At 40.8% G+C, this 21,885-nt stretch overlaps 3 protein-coding genes across 3 annotated transcripts; 1 reads left to right on the top strand and 2 right to left on the bottom strand.

Moving 5' to 3' along the window:
- The first annotated feature begins 618 nt into the window (after nucleotides 1-618).
- LOC131888494 (mitochondrial S-adenosylmethionine carrier protein-like) lies at nucleotides 619-1,944 on the top strand. The gene has a single exon (XM_059237363.1). The coding sequence runs from the start codon at nucleotides 1,022-1,024 to the stop codon at nucleotides 1,850-1,852; it is 831 nt and encodes a 276-aa protein (XP_059093346.1). The 5' UTR covers nucleotides 619-1,021; the 3' UTR covers nucleotides 1,853-1,944.
- Nucleotides 1,886-3,078, bottom strand: LOC131888492 (beta-1,3-galactosyltransferase brn-like). The gene has a single exon (XM_059237362.1). The coding sequence runs from the start codon at nucleotides 3,067-3,069 to the stop codon at nucleotides 1,936-1,938; it is 1,134 nt and encodes a 377-aa protein (XP_059093345.1). The 5' UTR covers nucleotides 3,070-3,078; the 3' UTR covers nucleotides 1,886-1,935.
- Nucleotides 3,079-3,106: 28 nt separating this feature from the next.
- Nucleotides 3,107-10,915, bottom strand: LOC131889539 (elongator complex protein 5-like). The gene is made up of 2 exons (XM_059238667.1): nucleotides 10,910-10,915; nucleotides 3,107-3,937 (listed from the first exon to the last, which is right to left on the bottom strand). Exons 1-2 carry the CDS (start codon nucleotides 10,913-10,915, stop codon nucleotides 3,107-3,109), a joined length of 837 nt encoding a protein of 278 aa, XP_059094650.1.
- Nucleotides 10,916-21,885: the final 10,970 nt, after the last annotated feature.

Below are 21,885 nucleotides of genomic sequence, written 5' to 3'. Positions count from 1 at the left end.
CCATGTGCCGATGACCATTGATTAATAGACACTGACAACATATGTTGCCTTGACGTCAAGTAGAAATTCCAGAAGTGTGATGAATCGGAATGCTGAACAGTACTGATGTGAAGCAAGCACCGACAGGGCAAGTAGTCCGGTGCTTAACTTGCCCAAGTAGGAACTTGCCCAAACTTGGGTTTGTACACAGACACTTGAGGGGAAAATGTTGTGGCCAAACTTATGCAGGAAATTTTATACCAGGGCAAATTAAATCAACTTATACAGGAAAAGCAATAAAGTGCACCAACAGTGAGGCAGTAACGTGGAGTTTTCCTCAGCTAACCGTCTGGGCTCCCTACGTTAGCAGCGGATCTCTGCTTGGGTTAAGCTTGCCCAAGTTGTAGTACTTGGCCAAGCTTTGCTTGTAAACAAGTAGTACTTGGGTGTCTGTGATGACTTGCTACTTGCCCTTTTCCCGTCATTACTGAACAGAAGCATTGGGAAGAAAACCGGTGAGTGCAATAAGCGTCTGAAATTTCTGCTCCACACATACCGAACAACAATTTTTGGAAAGTGATACTTCTTGGCCACCCTGCTCCCTGAAAGTTGAAACCCAAACAACCAACCAAGAACAACAACATGAAATATAAATAACATGGGTCATGGGAGTTATGGGACATGCTTGCCTGTTTGCCTTTAATAAAAAAGTTTTTGATTAGGTGGGTGGGAACGGTGGGAATCAGTCAACAGACTCATGACCACCAACCACTGTCACAATAGAGCGCTGGGTTTAGTCTGAGGTCCATTTTCATGTCATTTCCTCACACTTTTCCTCGGTAAACGTTATTCTTCACCGATTAGTTGGCGGTGCTACTTTTTTAAACTTAATCTAACCTAACCTTAAACGATTTTAATAACCCCTTAAAGTCTCTATCTAAACCCTAAAACATTTTGCCACAAATTTAAAAATGAGCACCGCTAATTAATCGGTGGATAATAACGTTATTTTTTTCCTCATCATGTGAATTGCCCCCTGACCATGGCCTCGCCCTCGCTCACGCCCTCAAACTGGTGGGTGGCCCTCGTTGCGGGTGGATTAGCCGGGACCGCCGTAGATGTAAGCCTCTTTCCCTTGGACACCATCAAAACCCGTCTTCAATCTGGGCAGGGATTTGGGCAAGCCGGGGGATTCCGCTTGCTGTACGCGGGTCTGGGCCCGGTCTTGGTGGGATCCGCGCCCAACGCCGCCCTTTTCTTTGTCACCTATGAAAGCGTCAAGTCCCATTTGTACACCCTCGATTCCGATGTCCAATGGCGTGTACCCATTCAGATGGCCAGCGCGGCGGCCGGGGAAGCTATGGCTTGTGTAGTCCGCGTGCCCGTGGAAATCGTCAAACAAAGACGTCAAGCCGGTGCGAATCTCAAGCCTCGAGCTATCATCCGCGACATAATCCGCCATGAAGGCGGCTTAGGGCTTTACCGTGGCTACACCACGACCTTACTCCGGGAGATTCCCTTTGCCTTTATTCAGTTTCCTCTGTGGGAGTGGCTCAAAGCCCGTTGGTCGGCCTCCCAAGTCATGGAGCCGCTTCGACCATGGCAGAGCTCATTGTGCGGAGCCGTGGCCGGCGGCACCAGTGCCGCCTTGACTACACCTTTGGATGTGGCTAAAACGCGCATCATGCTCGCTGCTCGCGGATCTCAGCTGGCCCAGAATCCAAGCACAATATTGGCATTACAAACGGTTTGGCGCGAGAGCGGTGCTACTGGGCTGATGGCCGGGGTCACTCCGCGAACCCTTTGGATATCTGTTGGAGGAGCCATTTTCTTTGGCGTCTACGAGAAAGCTAAAACGATTTTCGGCTCATGATGGCAAAGAATAGGTGGTGCTACCAAAAAAAAATGACGCTTATCTAGTCTTATTTGTAAGCAGGTTTAATAGAAGAGACCAATTCAAGCATTGCCGCTTTCTTTTTGTTGATTCCAAACGCGACTCATCTCCTGGGGATCGCTGAATCCGTGACTGGCCACCACATGACGATAGCCACGCACTGTGTATGGTTTTCGATGAAAATGAAACTCATCACAATGGGTCAGCTCAAGTTCCAGCTTCTTGGCCAGTATTCCTAGATAAATGTCGTCGAAGCGAAATCGCTTGACAAAATACGACCCGAAGTACATATCGGAGAGTGCCGTGCGCGACATGATATAGGCTCCCGCGGTCACATAAGGTGGCCACAGATGGAATGGATACTCTTCCACATCGACGTACCATTTGCTCCATTTCTGACGCAATGGACGGGATCGAAACACAAAACCGGCCAACAACTTGGCGTCGGTGGGGATATCAAAGTTCACAATTTGTTGCAGCTTTCGCACTTGGAACGTTTCATCGTCAAAGCTCACGACGGGATCTTCCAAATAATGCGGGTAATTCAAGGGATTGCGGAGAAAGGCTAATGTGTTTCGAGTGGATACATAGTAGTCGTCATCTACGAAGAAATAGAATCGGGATGTTGGACACTGCTCCATGGCCCATCGCATACCCATCATAGTCTTGAGAGTGTTATTGAAGTAGCTGTCGTAGAAGTCACCTTGAAGGATATCCTTGTGCTTTTTGTACTCTTCCATCACTCTGTCCTTAAGATGAAGTTGCTCTGGGCGTTGACCAAGTAAGAAAACCGTGCGAATCTCAACATCCGAGAAACGCCTTTCAAATCCCCATGTTTTCCGAATCACTTCACGGTGCTCGAAATGATCTACAGCGGATTTGACCAAGTAAATGAGACGCAAGTTTGCATAATGAACACCGTCCTCTTGAATGCACTTGCCCTTGCTGTGTTTCACAAGCATGTAATCGTGAGGGTTAATGGGCTTTAGGGTCGGTGTCTCTCCGCGCCGCATTTGTGTGGCCAATTCAAGAATGTTGCCCTCCAATGGCCACTGGAAAGATGTTTCGTAGTCCTTGGCACGTAGATAGTGGAATAATCCCACAATATCGCAGAGAAAAAACAGGACAATCGCCGCTGGTACCACATGCTTGAGTTTAAGCCGCGTCACAAAGCGATGCACTTGGCGGAGCATCATTTCTTATCACGCGCAATCAAACCGAATCGATCCAAATTTAGAAATCTAAATCGTCATCCGGATCTTCTTCATCCCAATCGTCAACTTCGTCGGGTTCATAGTAGATATGAGAAGATGCAGAGGGTACTTTCTCATCAGCCTTGGGCGCAATTCGAACAGCCGGCTCTTCGGACTCGGCCTTTTGAGATTCTGGCCTTCCCGTCTTCCAAAAAGGCAACACCAAGCGGGACCGAGCTTCTCTTTCGTTGTCGGATAATTTCAAATTGAAAGTGGACAAATCACCCAGGGAATCCGACGAATCGGTAGTGGCGACACTAGTTCCAACCGGAGGTGGGCTCGCACACTGAACGACCCGGTCAATGCGAATGATTTGATCCTTTTGGGCGTTTAAGTAGAATTTTTCCTTCCCCGGAGTAAAGGTCAGCTTTTGGGCCCCTTCACCTGTCCAAAGTGTCCGACACACGAACGCCTCCGAATCAGCCGAATCAGCGCCTAAATGAATCACGGCCTCAAACTGTCGACTCAAGGTAGCCAAGGTGGGTCCCACGGGCAATGAGGCAAGCACCACCAACTGGCTGAAATGGCCAGACCGCTGAATGGATCTGATCAGACGAAGCACGTGGCTCAAGGAATTATCGACCAAGAACAAATCGATGGAGTCCAAAACTAGGATAGGCGATTGTTCACCCGGAGATCGAACTTCAGGCCGGATGTTGGTCAAGATTTGGGGAATGGACAAATGGGGCTCAGGCGCTGCCACGGCTTCTCCGCCAATGTCCCACGTTTGATGGGGGCACAACCCGCTCGGATCAGTCCGATCGACGAACCGATCCCAAGGCCCGTACAATTGCGACCGCGTGCGCCAGAACTATGACCGATAACAATATAGGACCATGGAAAGGATGTGCTTCCTCGGATTCCACTCGCTGATATGTTTACACGATGAATTGAGGAACAACTGCCGCTAGAGGCCGCGAGGATCAGGTCTCACTGGGTCAGGGGTTCAGAAAACTCGCTCGAGAAGCAAGGTANAACGGGGCTGGTCAGGAACCCTCCCCTTGGTTTCGACATCAGCGATAACCACTCAGGATACCAGAACTATGACCGATAACAATATAGGACCATGGAAAGGATGTGCTTCCTCGGATTCCACTCGCTGATATTTTTACACGATGAACTGAGGAACAACTGCCGCTAGAGGCCGCGAGGATCAGGTCTCACTGGGTCAGGGGTTCAGAAAACTCGCTCGAGAAGCAAGGTATTTCTTCACATTATTAATCAACACAGAAAAACAATTGATGAATAAGGCAAAATAGACGAATTCTAATTTGTCAGTGTGCCTGCAAACTAATCGGCAAAAGTGTTACAATAGTTAAAGAATGAATCATTTAAAGGCGTTTTTAAGGTCAATGAATGATGAGTGTGAAAGCACTCTACCAGCTCATTTATATTCTGATAGCAGTTTTCGAAAACACTGAATGTTACACTGATACAGTAAAAATCGGATATAAGAGCAGCTTGGGGGCCGTGAATTTCTGCTCTTATATCCGATGCGCTGTTATATCCGATGCTCCAGTTCCGGGGATCCAGAGGCAAAACTGATGACAGAGACCATATTTTCATGTTATAATTTGATGTAGTTTAACGGTTCAAACAAGATGCAGCCATATGAATCGAGAAAAATGAAACAAAATGCAAGGAGGGCAGTATGTTGGCTGCATGTTTACGCACCAAATACGTAGTTAATTTGTCACAGAATTACATACTGGCTATGAAGTTTGAAAAAAATAACCAATAGTTTTCCAAAGGAAGCACGTTTGACTCCTAACTTTGTGGCAGCTTCGGTCAGGCTTATCTTGGACAGCTTGTCAAAATTGGCAAGGAGCTTTTGCTTCATGAGAAAGCGGCTGAAAACTTGCTTTTATAACCTAGCTTAACCAATGTCCATCGTAAACTTCCTTGTGGAGCGCGGGAAATAAGAACAAATATTTTGCCGCCTTAAATTCTGCTCTTACATCCGATGTGGCCCAAAATTTTGTGCTCTTATATCCGATGCTACTTTACTATATAATTTGATTCGGGGATTCACAATCCTGCTCTTATATCCGATTTGTTCTTATATCCGATTTTTACTGTAACAAAATTTTCTTGAAGTTTCGAAGAGTATTTACAGAATATGTCCAAACAATGTTGATGCAATATTGAAACACCAGATAATGCACAGCTTTTTAACACCTATGTGTAGAGAATGTTATCCCAGGAGTACATTCCATTTTGCCAATTTTTTGTGGAAAAAAGTTATTCATTTTATTTAACTTTATTTTCAAATACTATTTTATCCATCAACAAATTACAGTTGCCAGGGCTCACTCTTGAATATTCACGAGGGCTTGAAGGTGCTTTCAAAACCCATTTTAGGCCTCCATGGTCAGTGAAATTGACCCCAAAACCCGGGTTGGAACAAAGCTCATGACTGCTTTTGAAAACATAGAGTCTCATGACTGCTTTTGAAAACATACAGTATCAGGTACTTCCACATCCCTTCTTTGAATACTGGACAGTCCCTACCTTTCAAGCTTCTCCCAATACGAGAGCTCTCTCATAACTTTGATGATCCCAGTAGAAGATATTTGGTCCTGCTCGACCTTTTGCAAACCTGGTGAACTCATTGGAGCCCAAATGGGCGAGGCATGTTCAAGATGCGGCTGAACAATCGACTTGTACAGAGTTAGCATCGTGATACTATCTCTGGACTTAAATGTGCGATGTATCCAACCACACAATTGAAAAGCTTTACCCACTTTCAATGGGATTTGATCATCGAACTTTCCATTTTTTTGGAGGACTGCATCCAAATCCTTCAATTATGAGACCTGCTCAATATCTTTACCTCTATTATCGACGAGTGGAGTATTCAAAGGAGTTGACCCAAAGGTCATTGAGCGGAATTTGATTCTGTTCTTTTACTCTCAACAACCCAAGAATAGATTCTATCTTGGTCCTTTGCAAGGCGAGTGGAATCTTGGCCATTCCCACCAGACCCTAACTTTGAATGGTCAGCATAAGAAGAGAGACTGGCAGTAATACTAGCTTTTGAAGCAGAGCAACGAATATTACAGAAAGGAGAGGCCCTAAGATGGAGCCCTGGGGAACACCTGACTTGACATCATGTATGTCACTGAGGGATCCCTCGATCTTAACAATTTGCTTCCAATCATGAATGAAGCTTCTTATCCAATCGAGAATCTTGTCTTGGATCCCAATGTCATGAAGTCTATTCAACAAACGGCCGTGATCAACTTTATCAAAGGCCTTGGCAAAATCAAAATAGACAAAATCAACAGACTCATTTCGCTCTAATTCCTCAATAGTATATTCTATATGTTCAATAAGTTGGGTAACCATGCCAAAATGCGCTTGGAACCCATGCTGACTAGGAGGAAGGACGTCATGGGCTTTAAGAGACTCTAAAAGTTTGAATTTCATGATCTTCTCAAACACCTTCGCAACATTCGAAATGAGAGAAATAGGCCTATATTTACTGGGGAGCGACTTATCTCCCCCTTTAAAAATTGGAACAACGTGAGCCAACTTCAGATAGGATAGAAACTTGCCCTGGTCCAAGATGCAACGCATCAAATTTTCAAAGTGGTACTGTCAAGTTTGATCCAAGCTGGAATTCTTTTGGTAAAAAAAATGAACGTTCCCTTGACCTAAAAAATCCAGCCTGGATCTAGCTTGGCAGTACTGGTTTGAAAGTTTGAGGTGTTGGAATGTGTGTGTCATAGAAAACCATAACCATATATGAAGTTATCTATGGTGTGTGTCCTCGATCCTCCTCTAATATCAGGTTGAGTGGAGACTCAACCTATTTGTTCCGTCCGTTCCCGCCCTTTTTTTGTGTGTGTGTGCGTGAAACCACGGTTGTTGAAACTTGGTTCGAGATTATTCGAGAGATAAGCATCAGACGATTAAGTCCAACGTTGTCTATCCTACCCGAAAATAAAACCCTTGAGAAAAGCCCCATCGTGTTGAATTCCAATATGAGGCGCAGGCAGATTGATCACATCAGTACTAAAATGGATCCCTGGGGAACACCCTGCTCGACATCATGGATTGAACCAAGGGATCTCTTGACTTTAACCAATTGCATCCTACCACAAATGAAACTTTTTAAACCAAGTAAGAACCTTGCCTTGGATCCAAATGTCATGGAACTTGTTAGCTAAAAGCCATCATGATCTGCCTTGGCAAAGGCCTTGGCAAAATTGAGATGGACAACATCAACTGATTCATGACTCTCAAGTCTCTCAATGACCTACTCCACATGCTCAATCAGTTGGGTGGCTATGCTAAAATGCGCTCGGAACCCATGCTGATTAGGAGCAAGAGCTCCTCCAATCTTGAATTCTTCTTGTTAGGAGGAAGGACCTCATCGACTTAAAGAATTTCTACAAGTATGAACTTCATGATCTTCTCAAACACCTTCACAATATTCAAAGTGAGATAAATTGGCCTATTTTTATTGGAGAACAACATATTTCCCCCTTTAAAAATTGGAACAACGTGAGCTATCTTTAGTTAAGATGGAAACTTGCCCTGATCCAAGATGCAAAGCATCAAGTACGAGAAAACAGGAGCTAGAACCAGTGAGCATCTCATCAGAAACTGAGATGTCACACCATTAGGACTAGGAGAGCTCGAGAGTCTCAAGTCCCTGATGGCCTCTAAAGCATCTTGATCTGTGACTACAAGATCATCTAAACACTCAACTTGACTGAAACAGACTCATCTTCAGAGCAATGAACTGTTGATCTCCAAGCATGTTAGCCATAGTCTCTACATTGCTAACGGCTTCCCCATCAACCTCAAAAGGCCCAACGGAGGGTTTCATTTTTCTCTTAGAGTTAGCCAAGCAAAGAATTAACGAAGTATTAAGCCAATAAGCATACTTGACACTGTCAAGTTGACAGGTTAGCTATTTCAAAGTTGTACAAGGATACGTGTCCCGATGCTAATTCTGTTCAAATCAATTGTGCATCAAGGTACAAAAAATACGGTCATGTAGACATGGCTGAACTTCCCAGGACAAATGGTCTGAAAAAATATGCCACATCCAAGTAACAAAATGCAATAAATCTATAGCATTGTCACCAGGTTTCAATTTTGATGATTGTCAGTGAAACATGTTGAGAGAAAAAGTCGAATATCTTTTTTTTTGTTTGGTTTGGTTTTTCACGGGCTTTTCTAATTGCTACAGGGAATGTAATCCCCAGTACTCTTAAAATGAAAAGTTATAATTCGTCTATTTATTACCTTCAATCTTTATATGATATTTGGTCTACCAACGATTTTGAGTTGGCAGAACGAGCTAGTCCTTGAATATAGGGTTGATCTGGAATGCTATCTAAAAAATTGTCCAAGTCTGACCTGAAAGATGCAACCGGATCAACAAGGCCTACCTATTCCCTACGAATATTAGAAGGAAGCAAATTAAACAATGAAGGAGCGCGAGAATGAAGAGAAGTGGGCTTCATTGTTCGAACTAGCCTGGATTCTCGAGGACTTGAAGGTGCTCACAAAACGCACATTAAGCCTCTACGGTCACTAGAATTGACCCTGGCAGGTTCGTTTGTTTGTTGGTACCAGTGTCAATGATGCAATTTTGGGGCTTCAAACACGGTTTTGAGAAGCTGACCCTTCTTTCACATTGCTATATAAGGAAAGGTCATCTTCATTAAAACCAGTTTGAAACGCCAATTGCGCATCACTGGCATTGGAAGGCAAGTTTGTTTGCTGGTACCAGCCCTTGCCTAAATGTCCGAATACGAGAGCTCTCTCATTCCTGTGATGTTCCTTGTGAAACATCTTTGGACTTGTTCAACCTTTTGCAAACATGTTTGGTGTGTACTTGTATTGCAGGTACATGCACATATGCAGCTGTCCTGCTCTCTCTTTCTCTATTACTCTCTTTCTATATCTCTCTGCCTTTCTCACTCCTAATCTTGATCTTGAATAAAATGGACGTGAAGATATAACTCTTTGAGTATATTGGATTAGGGGTGTGTCCTTAGGGACGTAACATGGCGCAATTGGCATGTCCAACTTGCTGCCCTCTGTTTACGTCCATACATCGTGAATCTGCACTTATGGACCTTTGAGGACATCAAGTTTTCAAGCCAAGGACCGCCTCTTGTGGGCGAGCATATCCCCTTGTTGAGGAAAACCCAACACGACATTTGTGGGTGTGGGCTTTTGCCATCCTTTTGTGCGGGGTCTTTTGCTGTCCTTCTGCGTGTGGCCTGTAGCCCTCCAAGTTTGGGGCCCTTCAGCCCTGCATGTATTGGGAAGGATGCCCACCGGAGGAGGATGCCCACCGGAGGAGGATGCCCACCGGAGGAGGATGCCCACCCTGTATTGTGGATGATGCCCACTTTGCACTGTGGAGGATGCCCACCTGTATTGTGGAAGATGCCCACGATATCCACCCTGTATTGTGGATGATGCCCGCCCTGAATTGTGGATGATGCCCATCGTGAATTGTGGATGATGCCACCCTGTTTTGTGGAAGATGCCCACCCTTTATCGCGGAGAATGCCCACTGTGAATTGTGGATGATGTCCACCCTGTATTGCGGATGATGCCCGCCCTGAATTGTGGATGATGCCCATCGTGAGTTGTGGATGACGCCCACCCTGTATTGTGGAAGATGCCCACCTTTTATCGCGGAGAATGCCCACTGTGAATTGTGGATGATGCCCGCCCTGAATTGTGGATGATACCCATCGTGAATTGTGGATGATGCCCACCCTTTTTTGTGGAAGATGCCCACCCTTTATCGTGGAGAATGCCCACTGTGAATTGTGGATGATGCCCATCGTGAATTGTGGATGATGCCCACCCTGTTTTGTGGAAGATGCCCACCCTTTATTGTGGAGAATGCCCACTGTGAATTGTGGATGATGTCCACCCTGTATTGTGGATGATGCCCATCATGAATTGTGGATGATGCCCACCGTGAATTGTGGATGATGCCCATTCTGTAAAGTGGATGATGCCCATTCTATACAGTGGATGATGCCCATTCTGTACAGTGGAGGATACCCACCCTCTCTCGGCCTTTTACTCTTGCAATTACCAACCATGGCTTCCAATTCTTTGGACGTGGATTGTTCCAATCAAAATACTAGTCTTCTTATCAACTTTTTCTATACCTTGAGTCATAATCATGTTTCGTCAATTATTGCCTAGGAAGAAATTTGATACCTCTCTGGCCAACTCCACTTGCTTGGTGAAGAAACGAGTTGTCCAGGTTTTCAAGAAACGACGTTTTGCGCATATCTTACTGATTCAACAAATCCAGCAATTCTATTTCTTCCCCGAAACTTATTCAAACTTCTGAGAAATAGGATGCTTCCATCTGTGAGGGGAGATGGTGTGTACTTGTATTGCATGCACATGCGCAAATGCAGCTATCCTGCTCTCTCTTTCTCTATTGCTCTCTCTCTATATCTCTCTGCCTCTCTCACTCCTAATCTTGATCTTGAATAGAACGGACGTAAAGATGTAACCCTCTGAATATATTGGATTAGGGGTGTGTCCTTGGGGACATAACACTGCTGAACTCATTGGAGCCCAAATGGGTGAAGCATGTTCAAGATGTAGTTGAACAATCGACTTGTACAGAGTTAGCATTGTGATGCTATCTCTGGAGTCAAACATGCAATGTGTCCAACCACACATTTGAAAAGCTTCAACTGGATATGCTCATCGAACATTCCATTATTTTGGAGGACTACACCTAAATCTTTCATAGATGAGATCAGCTCAATATCTTTACCTCCATTATCGACAAGTGTAGTATTCAAAGGAGTTGACCCGAAGGTCATTGAGCGGAATTTCATTCCGTTCAGGGCCATATTTCTCTTTGTAACCCAAGAATAGATTATTTCTAGGTCCTTTGAAAGACTAGTGGAATCTTGGCCATTCCTAAAAGAAACTAACTTGGTATTGTCAGCATAAGAAGAGAGACTGGCAGTAATACTAAGCTTTTAAAGCCGGGCAATGAATATTATAAAAAGGAGGGGCCCTAAGTAGGAACCCTGGGGAACACCTGATATGTCACTAAGAGATTCCTCAACCTTAACAACTTGCTTCCTATCCTGAATGAAGCTTCTTATCCAACTGAGAACCTTGCCTTGGATCCCAATGTCATGAAGTCTATTCAACAAAAGGTCATGATCTACTTTATCAAAGGCTTTCCAAAATCAAGATAGACAACATCAACTGACTCATGCCTTTCCAGTCCCTCAATGACGTGCAATAAATGGTCAATCAGTTGTGTAACCGTGCTAAAATGTGCTCGGAACCCGTGCTGGCTAGGAAGAAGGACTTCATTGACCTCAAGAAATTCAACAAGTTTGGACTTCATGATCTTCTCAAACACCTTCGCAATTCGAACATTTAGGCAAAGGCTGGTACCAGTAAACAAACTTGCTTGCCAATGCTAGTGATGCGCAATTGGCGTTTCAAACTGGTTTTAACGAAGATGACCTTTCCTCATATAGCAATGGGAAAGAAGGGTCAGCTTCTCAAAAACGTGTTTGAAGCCCCAATATTGCACCACTGACACTGGTACCAGCAAACAAACGAACCTGCCAGAGCTTTCCTAAACGTCCCCATATTCGAAGTGAGAGAAATAGGCCTATTTATATTGAAGAACAACATATCTCCCCCTTTAAAAATTGGAACAACGTGAGCTATCTTTAGTTAAGATGGAAACTTGCCCTGATCCAAGATGCAAAGCATCAAGTACGAGAAAACAGGGGCAAGAACCAGTGAGCATCTCATCAGAAACTGAGATGTCACACCATTAGGATTAGGAGAGCTCGAGAGTCTCAAGTCCCTGATGGCCTCTAAAGCATCTCGATCTGTGACTACAAGATCATCTAAACACTGAACTTGACCAATGTTCATCTTTGAACTTGAACTTGGCCAGACCGACCTTTTTGGCTGGTTTTACTCTACAGCACGCCGGCTTTTGAGTCATGGTCGACCCTATGTCAAGAACATGATGATCTGACAGATTACTAGGTGTCCCATGGACATACTGGATCAGATCAGGGTCATTGGAAAAGACCAAGTCGAGAACGCTATTCTCCCTAGTGGCTACACCAACATGCTAGGAGAAATTGCCAAGATCACAAATTCCTCCAGNCCCTAGTGGCTACACCAACATGCTGGGAGAAATTGCCAAGATCACAAACTCCTCCAGCTTTTCGAACGACTGAGATGTCGATTTCGAAATGGGAATATACCCATCGGGACTAGCCTCCCACTCGACAACGCTAGCTGGAAAATTAAAATCCCCAAAAAGAAAACTTTCGAGCAAACTGCTTGATCCAACTCATTTCGAGTGAATTGGAGAACTGACATAAAAGAGCTTACTGAACAAGAAGGGGGCCTATACATTGTTGCAATAGACAGATCAAGCCCTCGGATGTGATAAATTAAGACCTCTACTTTTCTATTCGACGTTTGTATATGACTAATGTGCAAATCATTCCTAACATATAGGCATACACCCCCATGTGGGAATATAAGACTAGCAGGGCGTATCCTATCACAACGTACCAAGTTGAAACCAAAAATGGTTAGTTCTTCATCTAAGACCCCTGGCCGAAGCCAGGTTTCTGTTATAGAGATGAATAAAATCTCTCTCTCTCAATGACTAGTTCTTCTAAGATCCTAACTTTTGTGCTGTCTCTTTTAGAAATCAGACAATGCACGTTCAAATATAGCCCCTTACGGGCCTCTCTTTTGACGGACCAAGTTCACAAGTTCTTGGACCATCCTCTCCAACTGTAAAAAATCCCTCTTATCAACAAAGCTACGTTCTACAGGAGGCAATGCATGAGCTAATGGGGATGGTTGGGTTTGAGGAATGGGTTTGGCAGCTACATTAGAATAGGAACGAATATTGGGAATAGGGGTGGGGCAAGGAATATTAGGGAGGAGAGTGTTTATAAGAATAGTGGTGGATTGGGTATTTGAAGGAAGAGGAGGAAATTGGGAGAAAGGGTGGGGGGTAGGAGGAGAGGAAGGGAGGAAGTTAAATGGGTTAAGCAAGGGGGGTGGGGTGGGATTAGGCTTAGGAATCGGGTCAGCTCTAATACTACGAAACTGAGCTATCCTATTTCTCGCCTTTCTTTGCGTCTTTTCTACGTGGACGGAGGTACACCGTACATTAAAGCACGTCTTAAGTCTCATGGACTGACGGCACATGTATGGGTGAAAAAAAGGACAATCTACCTTTGAACATCCCTTCTTACTAGAGGGCTAGTCTACTTCTTCCTATTGTACTTCTCAAGGCCGAACATGAGAAGTTTTTGACATCATTTAGGGTGGTCAAACTGGCAGCCTTTTCCTTCATCAGGACAAGGCTGCTTTCAATAAACAGGACAGACTGTTTTCTCTACAGCTGTCTTTTCGTGCTCTTTTTCAAGAGGAGCTTCAACTTCAAATTCTACATTGGTCAAATCAGTCGACTTCTCAACTACTGAGTGAGCCTGTTCTTCAAGTACCACCCTAGTTTCATTGAACCAAGCAACTAAAGCTTCTATATTAAAGGGCTTATTGACAACGGAAGAATCCTTCCCTGCCAAGACCAAGTCCAAACATTGTCTAGCCTCTTTGCTGACTTTTCCAAAAATAGCTTCCATCATAAATGCAGGAGGAGTAGCTATCGATGAGCAGAAAAATCAGGAGACCAAGAAAAAGAAGAAAACTAAAAGGCTATGATATCTTGTCCTAAGATGCAGGACAACGAAGCAAGATAGGAATAAACTACCTCACATCAAACTAAACATAGAAATCTAAGATGGAGATAGTAGGTATAGATAGAAGTAAGGGACAGAGAAAAACAAGGAATCAAGAACATATGTAAACTAGGAAAACAACGCAAAAACACAGAAATAAGCTCAACAAACTGATCTGACACAAAATAAAATCAATACACTAATGAACAGTAAATTCTAATTGTCAAGGACCAATACAATCAAACTAAAGAACTACACATAACGATTTGGAACTAGAAACACTAAACTACAAATCAGGGAGAAACTCCTAAAGCTATACATAAACGAGGAATAAACTTATTACGTGTAGGTTTTTAAGTAATTATGTCTTACCAAAGTGCTGTGAAAAACCAAACCTAACTGAGTGAATGAATGGCAATTCCCATTCATTCACCCACACACAAACACCACAAACACTACACGTGCACAGCAACCAAGGAGCAACAGAGGTTCGAAATTCCTGGGAGATAAGAACAGCACCAAACTAAAATGCGACTGTTCTCAGCGAGCTCCAAAAGAGGAATCAAGACTATTTGAATTAGTAATCGGCCTTTTTTTGATAATTTATTAAAAAAATGCCCCAAAAGGGTAAAATATTTCAAATAAATATCTTATCATTTAATCATATTTTTGGAGTTCCTCATCAAAAGTGTTGTTAATGCATTGACATGTCTGGGCAATGGGCTACTACCACGAGGTTTTGTAAACTGTGAAATTTTCTCTAATGTAGGTCAAAATTTGGGGAATGTACGATAGGGGCTCAGACACTTTCTTCTAAATTGACGGTGCAGTACAACTTACTAAGTCTTTTCACGCTGTAACAAGAGTTCGATCAAGCAAAATGTCCTCAAGACGAATTTTGAGGCATTGTGGTATTGTGTCCATTGTAAAATCTCATATCATGAAATCTCACAGGTGAAAGGCCCATTTAATGGCGAATCCCAACGCTAGGAATTGAATATCATCCCTAAAATATCGCTTGCCGTTACACATTTGAAGCTTTATGAACACAATTAAACACATCATTTGATGAATACTTTAAAGCCCTTTTAATCTGACATGAATTGGCCTATTTAAAGGGACATTTAAGATTCTAAATAGATGTATCTCAAAAAACTTTGGTTCGTTAAATACTATTGGGCCCATGCTGGAACATTAAGCTTGCATTAGAGATGTCATTCATGTTAAGTAGGTTATAAGTATTCACCAATATTTGCAATATTCAAGCCCTCAATCAGAATCATATAACCTTTTATTATTAATTTATCAGGTCAAACTTTTCAGAATCAATTAAATGGATTTCTTTAGCCAACCTGCCCAAGGCATGCAGTGTATTTGTCATTTATTAGATTAGATTAAGACTGATTGCAGAAATATTGTAAAATGGTTATTGGCGATTTGACCTTTGGGAACAAGATGTGTGTATATAAGACCTTGAATATCAAAGAAAGCAACAGCCATCACTTTCTTCATTGAAAACCCAACCTTGAATTCATTGGGAGGCCTTTTGTCCCTTTCCAACAATTGCCTTGACATCTTTTTGGTCTCAGGTTTAGAGAACTGGGCCCAAGTTTGCCTGTTATGATGATGCTGTGCAAAAAGGCCGCAACGAGCTCAAAATCCAACTTGTAATACAATCTGGTCATTCTTACCCTTACAACTTTCTGAACATTGGTAGGTAGCCTTGGTACATGACTACCTGCTTTCCTTACAACATATGTCAATAACAGTTGCCAATATTATTTCATTGGAAACGCCAATTATTGTAAGTGCTCAAAGTGTCCAAATCAAATATTTGCCCTTAATGTGACCTACTTGTGAACTTTCCGTCTGGACCCATCACGGTTATTTTGCCGTTGTCACGGCCCAAACTTGGGAACCAATCTTGCAAATTTGGCTCTGCTATATCTTAAAAATAGAGATAGCTCATAAAACAATGATTCAAAAAGTGTGTCTTAAAAACTTCAATTCAAAACTGGCTATTTCAATAACATTCTCCTTTAGGGACATATATAATATTAGATATGAAATGGGTCTTTCGGGACATTCAATAAACAAAGATTTCGTGTTTTAAACTCCAGCCCAATCACACATTGTGCCCTTGCAAAGCTTACAAGATATACCGCTATGTACACCGATGGAAGATTACGTAAAGAAGGCATCTATGATTTAAGCTTTAAGAGGGCTTAAAGTGAGCCAAATATTAGAAAGGGTGACACCAAAAACAGAAAAAGGTAAACCAAAGTTTTTGATTAGTACACCGATGAATAAATTGTCAGGGCGTAAGTCGTTCCTCAATAAAAGGAAGGGACTACAGTTACTAAATAGTAATATTACTTTGGCCAAAAACAGTAATTCGTTACACAACCGTTACTCGCCAAAAAATGTAATGGCGTTACTCGTTACAATTACTTTTACTAAGATTACAGATGACTTATACTTCTGGATTTTTGCCCCATCAAGACCATACTTTGACAAATGAATGGTAAAATTCATGTTTCAAACAGTCCTAAAATTTAAAGTCTTTCTGCTAACGGGAGTTGATATTTTTTATTTGCTGAGCATTGCGTTACTCCCATTCTTGGCCATGCTCGTTTGGCTAAGCCAATGGAAATACTTTTCCAATAAGAAAATCAGTTGTTTTACAAATTTGAACAACTTCAACAGTATTAGTTTTATGGCAAAAACATGCCTCATTACTTTTTAAAATTTGAAATTGTTAAAAAGCAACATAAATACATTCAAGGTGGGGATTTCAAATCCGGACAAAGTTAAGGTATCATAAATCATATTATGTGGCTATTTTTGAAAAATTGAAAATAAGAAAGGTTATTTTTTGTCTTTGTTTTTATTTGAAACCGTATTCGAAAACCTTTCAGAACTGATCATATTTGATTGTATTTGATTGTATTTGATTGTATTTGATTAAATATTTTAAGTATTTTCCAAAAATACAGCGACCTTTAAAATATTTCCCGAGTATTAGTTTTAAATTTATTAACTTCCTCTGGAGTCCATATTATTTAAACACTTCTGAGTAAACTGAGGACTTTCCCTGGCCTCAAAGATTGCTGAACTTTTGCAACCGTGGCACAAAACACACCATGGAAAAACAGTAGTAGAATAAAGAAAAATGTCGCTCTGAGTCAGGTCTTTAGTTCAACGGAATTTGAATGAGGACATGTCAGCAATAAAGCGGTTCAAATACAACAACATTTGAAACCAGAGACATTCAATGTTGTTAAAAGCAAGCGCAATTTTCAGCCTTGTTCATCGAAAGTTTGCTGGTGATGGTAACGCGGAAAGAGACTTGGGTTTGTTGAATATGTGCAGGGCGATGGCTGTTCCTCAATAAAAGGAACATCCCATCAATGTCGCATATTGCAATTGCTTTGGCCAAAAGGAGTAATTCATTATAGTAACTCATTACTCGAAAAACATCTAATGACGTTACAATAAATTTTCCTAAAATTTACATCACCAATATTTCAAGATTTTTTGCGTCATCAGGGCCATACTCTTTTAAGTCAATGGTTTTTCGTTTCCAATAATGCCAAATTTGAAGTCTTCCGGACAACATGTTACACTAATGACTGGGCATTGATGTTGTTTATTTGCTTGGCACTGCATTACTCACATTATTGGCCTTGTTTATTTTCCAAGATGTTTTTAGCCAAGCCAATGGAAATGCATAATGGATAAATCATCCTTTTCCAAAGTTTGAACTACTTTATGTCTAAAACAGTATGAATATTGTGGGGATAACATACCTAATGGCTTTTTAAAACTTGGGACGTGGAGGCCTTATTCAAAAAATCAAAATAAACAATACAATAAACTGTTTACTTTTTACGAAGTCAACAGTATTCAGGTATTTTGCATCTGCAATAATTGCAATAAGCAATAATGTTCCTCCAATATACTGTATTTGACTATAAATTGACGAAATATGTACTGTTTTTGTTGCTCAGATCCTCTTCTTGAAATGTAGGATAATCTAAGCAGCTTTTTGACTAAACTTCCGAGTAAAATTTGACACCTCCAATGTTTTTTGATTGTTTGAAAAGAACAGCACCAATTTATCAAAAAAAATCCAGCACAAATCCCTCTAAATACGTTACTATATCCGGAAAGAACCGAGTCGGTTCTTAAAACCAAAATCATTTAAAAAGCAAAAGATCGATTTCAATAAAAATGGTGATTATTTCAGGATTATTTCAACAACTGAAGTTCAATAAAGATATTTCATTGTTTCAATTTTTCCCTGCTGAGAACATTTCCTTGTGTCCTTCTTGTCGATGTCGGAGAGGGAACTAGAGGAAAACAAGACAAATGTACGAAAAAAATAGTATAAAATCAGAAAAAATATCTACGAAGGCTATCCATACTACAGGTAGAATTGGGAAATTGTAACTTGTCATCCAGTAGACCCAGGCGGATTTAATGGAAGGAGGGAATGATCTATCCTTTTTGAACAATTGATATCTTGAACATTTTCCCCAAATATTGTGCTTGTAAAATGTAATAGATTGTCGCAAAATATTATGACGTTAATATGAATAAATGAATTGGCTGAAACTAGAAAAAAGATTACACATACAAGTTTATGTGAGGGGGGGATCAATTAAACCAGATTTACACCATGTATGAGGATTTCTAGAAACAAGCTTGATAGCAGTTAATGAACAAGGCCGTTAAATTACTTGATTCGAATTATTAATCAGTCGCTTCTTTGATTTTGACTATTTTTTTTGGTTTAATTAACATGGCAATGTTTATCCGTTATTTTTTTTGAAGATAAAGATTTAGGAATAATTTTTGCTGCAGGAGATATTACAGGGCCCAAAAGAAGTTCTGCAATTAGAAAATTAGACTCCAGCCCAGACTTGGAAAGAATTGTGTAATGATTTATAACATGGGAAATCGCAGTTTAACTCCATTTAATTGACACATAAATAATTATTCAAAGTGGCCTCCTTAGTTATGATGACAGCTCTTAAATGCCAAGGGACATCTTCAACTGTATCATGCAATTTTTCTGTGGAATATCAACCAAGGTCTTGACAAGAGATGCCATGAGAGACTTCATATTCTTGTGAAACTTGGCGCTAGCCCTCCTCTTTAGAATAACCTGAGCAGAAAAACCATGGGGTTTAAATCTGTGGAGGAAAGGGGGCCACAATTTTTTATCCCAAAGCTGCATAAATTCTCTGAGCACCATTTCTGAGTGATGTTTGCGCTATCTTGCTGCAAGGTCCAAAGGTGAGTTTGAAAGTGTTCCTTGGCTTTGACATAGACTGGCTTCACAATATTGTCAGTATAGCTTCTGTCATTAATCTTGCGTTTTTTGGGCTAGGCAGCTTCGAAGTTTAATATTTTCCAAGGGTGACCAATTTTGCTTTTGCCCAATTCTTTAGCCCACTTAAAGAACGATTTCAAAAAAACTAAATTTCAAAAAACCAAAGCCCAATTTAAAAAAGTAAGTAGACAAACTTATTCATCTAAGAGAGAGGTCTTAGACGCAACTTTAATTTCTTAAACTAGATTATTATGTCATTTGTCCTCCTAAAGTACAATTGTAGAACTTATTACACACCCTATAGTTCTTGAAATAAGATAAGTTCAACAAAAAGATTTTTTTAAATCGTTCATTAATGCTTTGTAATATATGCACTTTCATTGTGATCTGACAGGAAATGTTGTTAACAAAAGTTTCGACGGGACTTTTTTGGTAGCCATAACTATTGGGAAAGTTGCCCTTGGTGGAATTGAAATGTTTCAAAAGAGTTTGATGCCTTCATTCATTGTGACGCAATGAATATGGCACCAAGTTGCCATTAATGTATGAATCTCTACCCAGTTTCATTGTACCTCTAATAGAATAAATCTGAACATTTTGCAGGTTGCGTGATTATAACTTGAATAGAAGACAGACCAACATGAACAAGAAAAGCACTACCAATTTACCATATTCTTGGAACAAACGCGCTATTAAAGAACAAATCCAGGATATTGAATTTTTCTTCTGTTCTGTTTGCTACAGCTTGGAAGGAAAGTATGTGTTGCTCTTTTAACCAACACACTTCTTACTTCTTAGTGGCATTACACAAGCAACATTAGCATAACAAGTTCATTGGGAGAAAAAGACCAACAAAAAGTGTAAGTGTCATTTCATGCAAGACAAGAAACATACTTTTTACCTCTTACATGTCAACACCAAAACTAAAATGTCAGGATACTTCTTGATTTTCCAATGCCTCCAATATGACAAGCACATTTTTTATCAGTGCAAGGAGCAAATTTAATATGCAAGTAGCAAATGCTTGTGCAATGGTTGCATGTCCTGAAGAAAAACTAGTTTGCTTATGAATGTAATTTACAAGATATTATATAACATAAATTCAATCAGATCTTGAGCAATCAAGTGCAGGGTTAACATGGAAAAACTTCCAACAACTCAATAAAATATTCCTCTGGAGTTTTCAACCACTTCTGGTTCAAAAAATGGTTTGCTTAATCATCATCAAGTGTGATATAATGATAATTTTGAAGCATTAAACTATATACAACATCCTAATATTAAACACATTAGGAAATGGAAAGAGCTTAAGTGATAGAAACTTAAACGCAAACCCCATATCCTCATTTTCCATTGCTTAAAGTGCAATGTAATTGGATGGAGATTCAGTTGTGAAACAAGTTGCTTGTCCGTACCTAGGCAAGACAGAGGGCACTACCTCCGCCAAATGAACAGGACTATAGTGATCAATGTGTGTTAGTTGTCTAATATTGAATATTTGTTATCTTTTAACGTGCATGAATGCTATGACTCAATCATGAGTTACCATAAATTTAATAAACTGAACTTGTGCCAAAAAATATGCCTTTTGAGGGACAATTTCAACTTGGGCCCTGTTGCCTGTTGACTCAAGTTTTCTATTTGATCACTTACTTTTTTACGTGGGTTTAATTGTCCATTGGGCTAAGTTGCTCTGGAACTGCTTCAGCCGTTGGGTCATGGAGTCCTCAGGACTTGAGAGGAAGGCTTTTTGAAATCGCATTAGTAGGGACGGGCAAATTGTGTAAAAAGAATATTTGTCACTAAAGACCACTTTTTTGTACATTTGCAAAGTGTTTCACTTTGGTTGCGAAACAAGGGAGAACAGAAATGAAACAAGCAAGTTTTAAGTCAAAAGACAAGCAAATCAGGGCGCCAAGATAGTTAAGCAGCCCAAAAAACGTAACATAGCTGCCTTCCTACCTCCTCCAGGCTAACTGTGTTCTCTTTTTCAGGAAGAAAAATTCCAACTTTTCTTCAGTTAAATCAATCTAAAAACTAGATCAGTGTTGCAGATATATTGCTGGGAACAGAGGAAAAATAAACAAGGGGGAAGCATTCCTTGACCCAATTAAAAAAAAGTTAGTCTGATTTGGTCTAGAATTGAGACAAAATTCGTTTTTTTTTTTCAGAATGTGCTTTTCAAATTTGACTTAAAACTGGCTTGTTTCATTTCTGTTCTCCCTTGTTCGCAACCAAAATGAAGTACTTTGCAAATGTACAAAAAAGTGGTCTTTAGTAAAATATATTCTTTTTACACAATTTGCCCGTCCCTGGTACTTACTTTTCGGAAATTTTAAGATTTTCAACCAACTATTGCTTCTAATAATTGCAGGTTTTGCTCAGAATTTGGCAGAGCTTATCATATCTTTGGTTAGTAGCATATCAGAAACACGTTTGGTATCACCAAAATTTGACGGGTTTTTTTTCCTTCGAACCTAACTTGCCTCTTAGCTAAATCGTGACTTATAAAGTTACCTTGAGATGTGTTGCTGCACTTACTTTCTAAGTTTTCTAGCAACCTTAGTTTTGGGAGAATTATTCGATTCCATTCAGTGTCAGCCATTTACAACCAATCAAAACCATATCTTCTATCAAAGTTAAGCTAGATTCTGGGTTCAC

Source organism: Tigriopus californicus, chromosome 10 (assembly GCF_007210705.1).
Source record: "Tigriopus californicus strain San Diego chromosome 10, Tcal_SD_v2.1, whole genome shotgun sequence".
Lineage (NCBI taxonomy): Eukaryota > Metazoa > Arthropoda > Copepoda > Harpacticoida > Harpacticidae > Tigriopus > Tigriopus californicus.
This window is presented reverse-complemented; position numbering and strand designations above follow the sequence as displayed.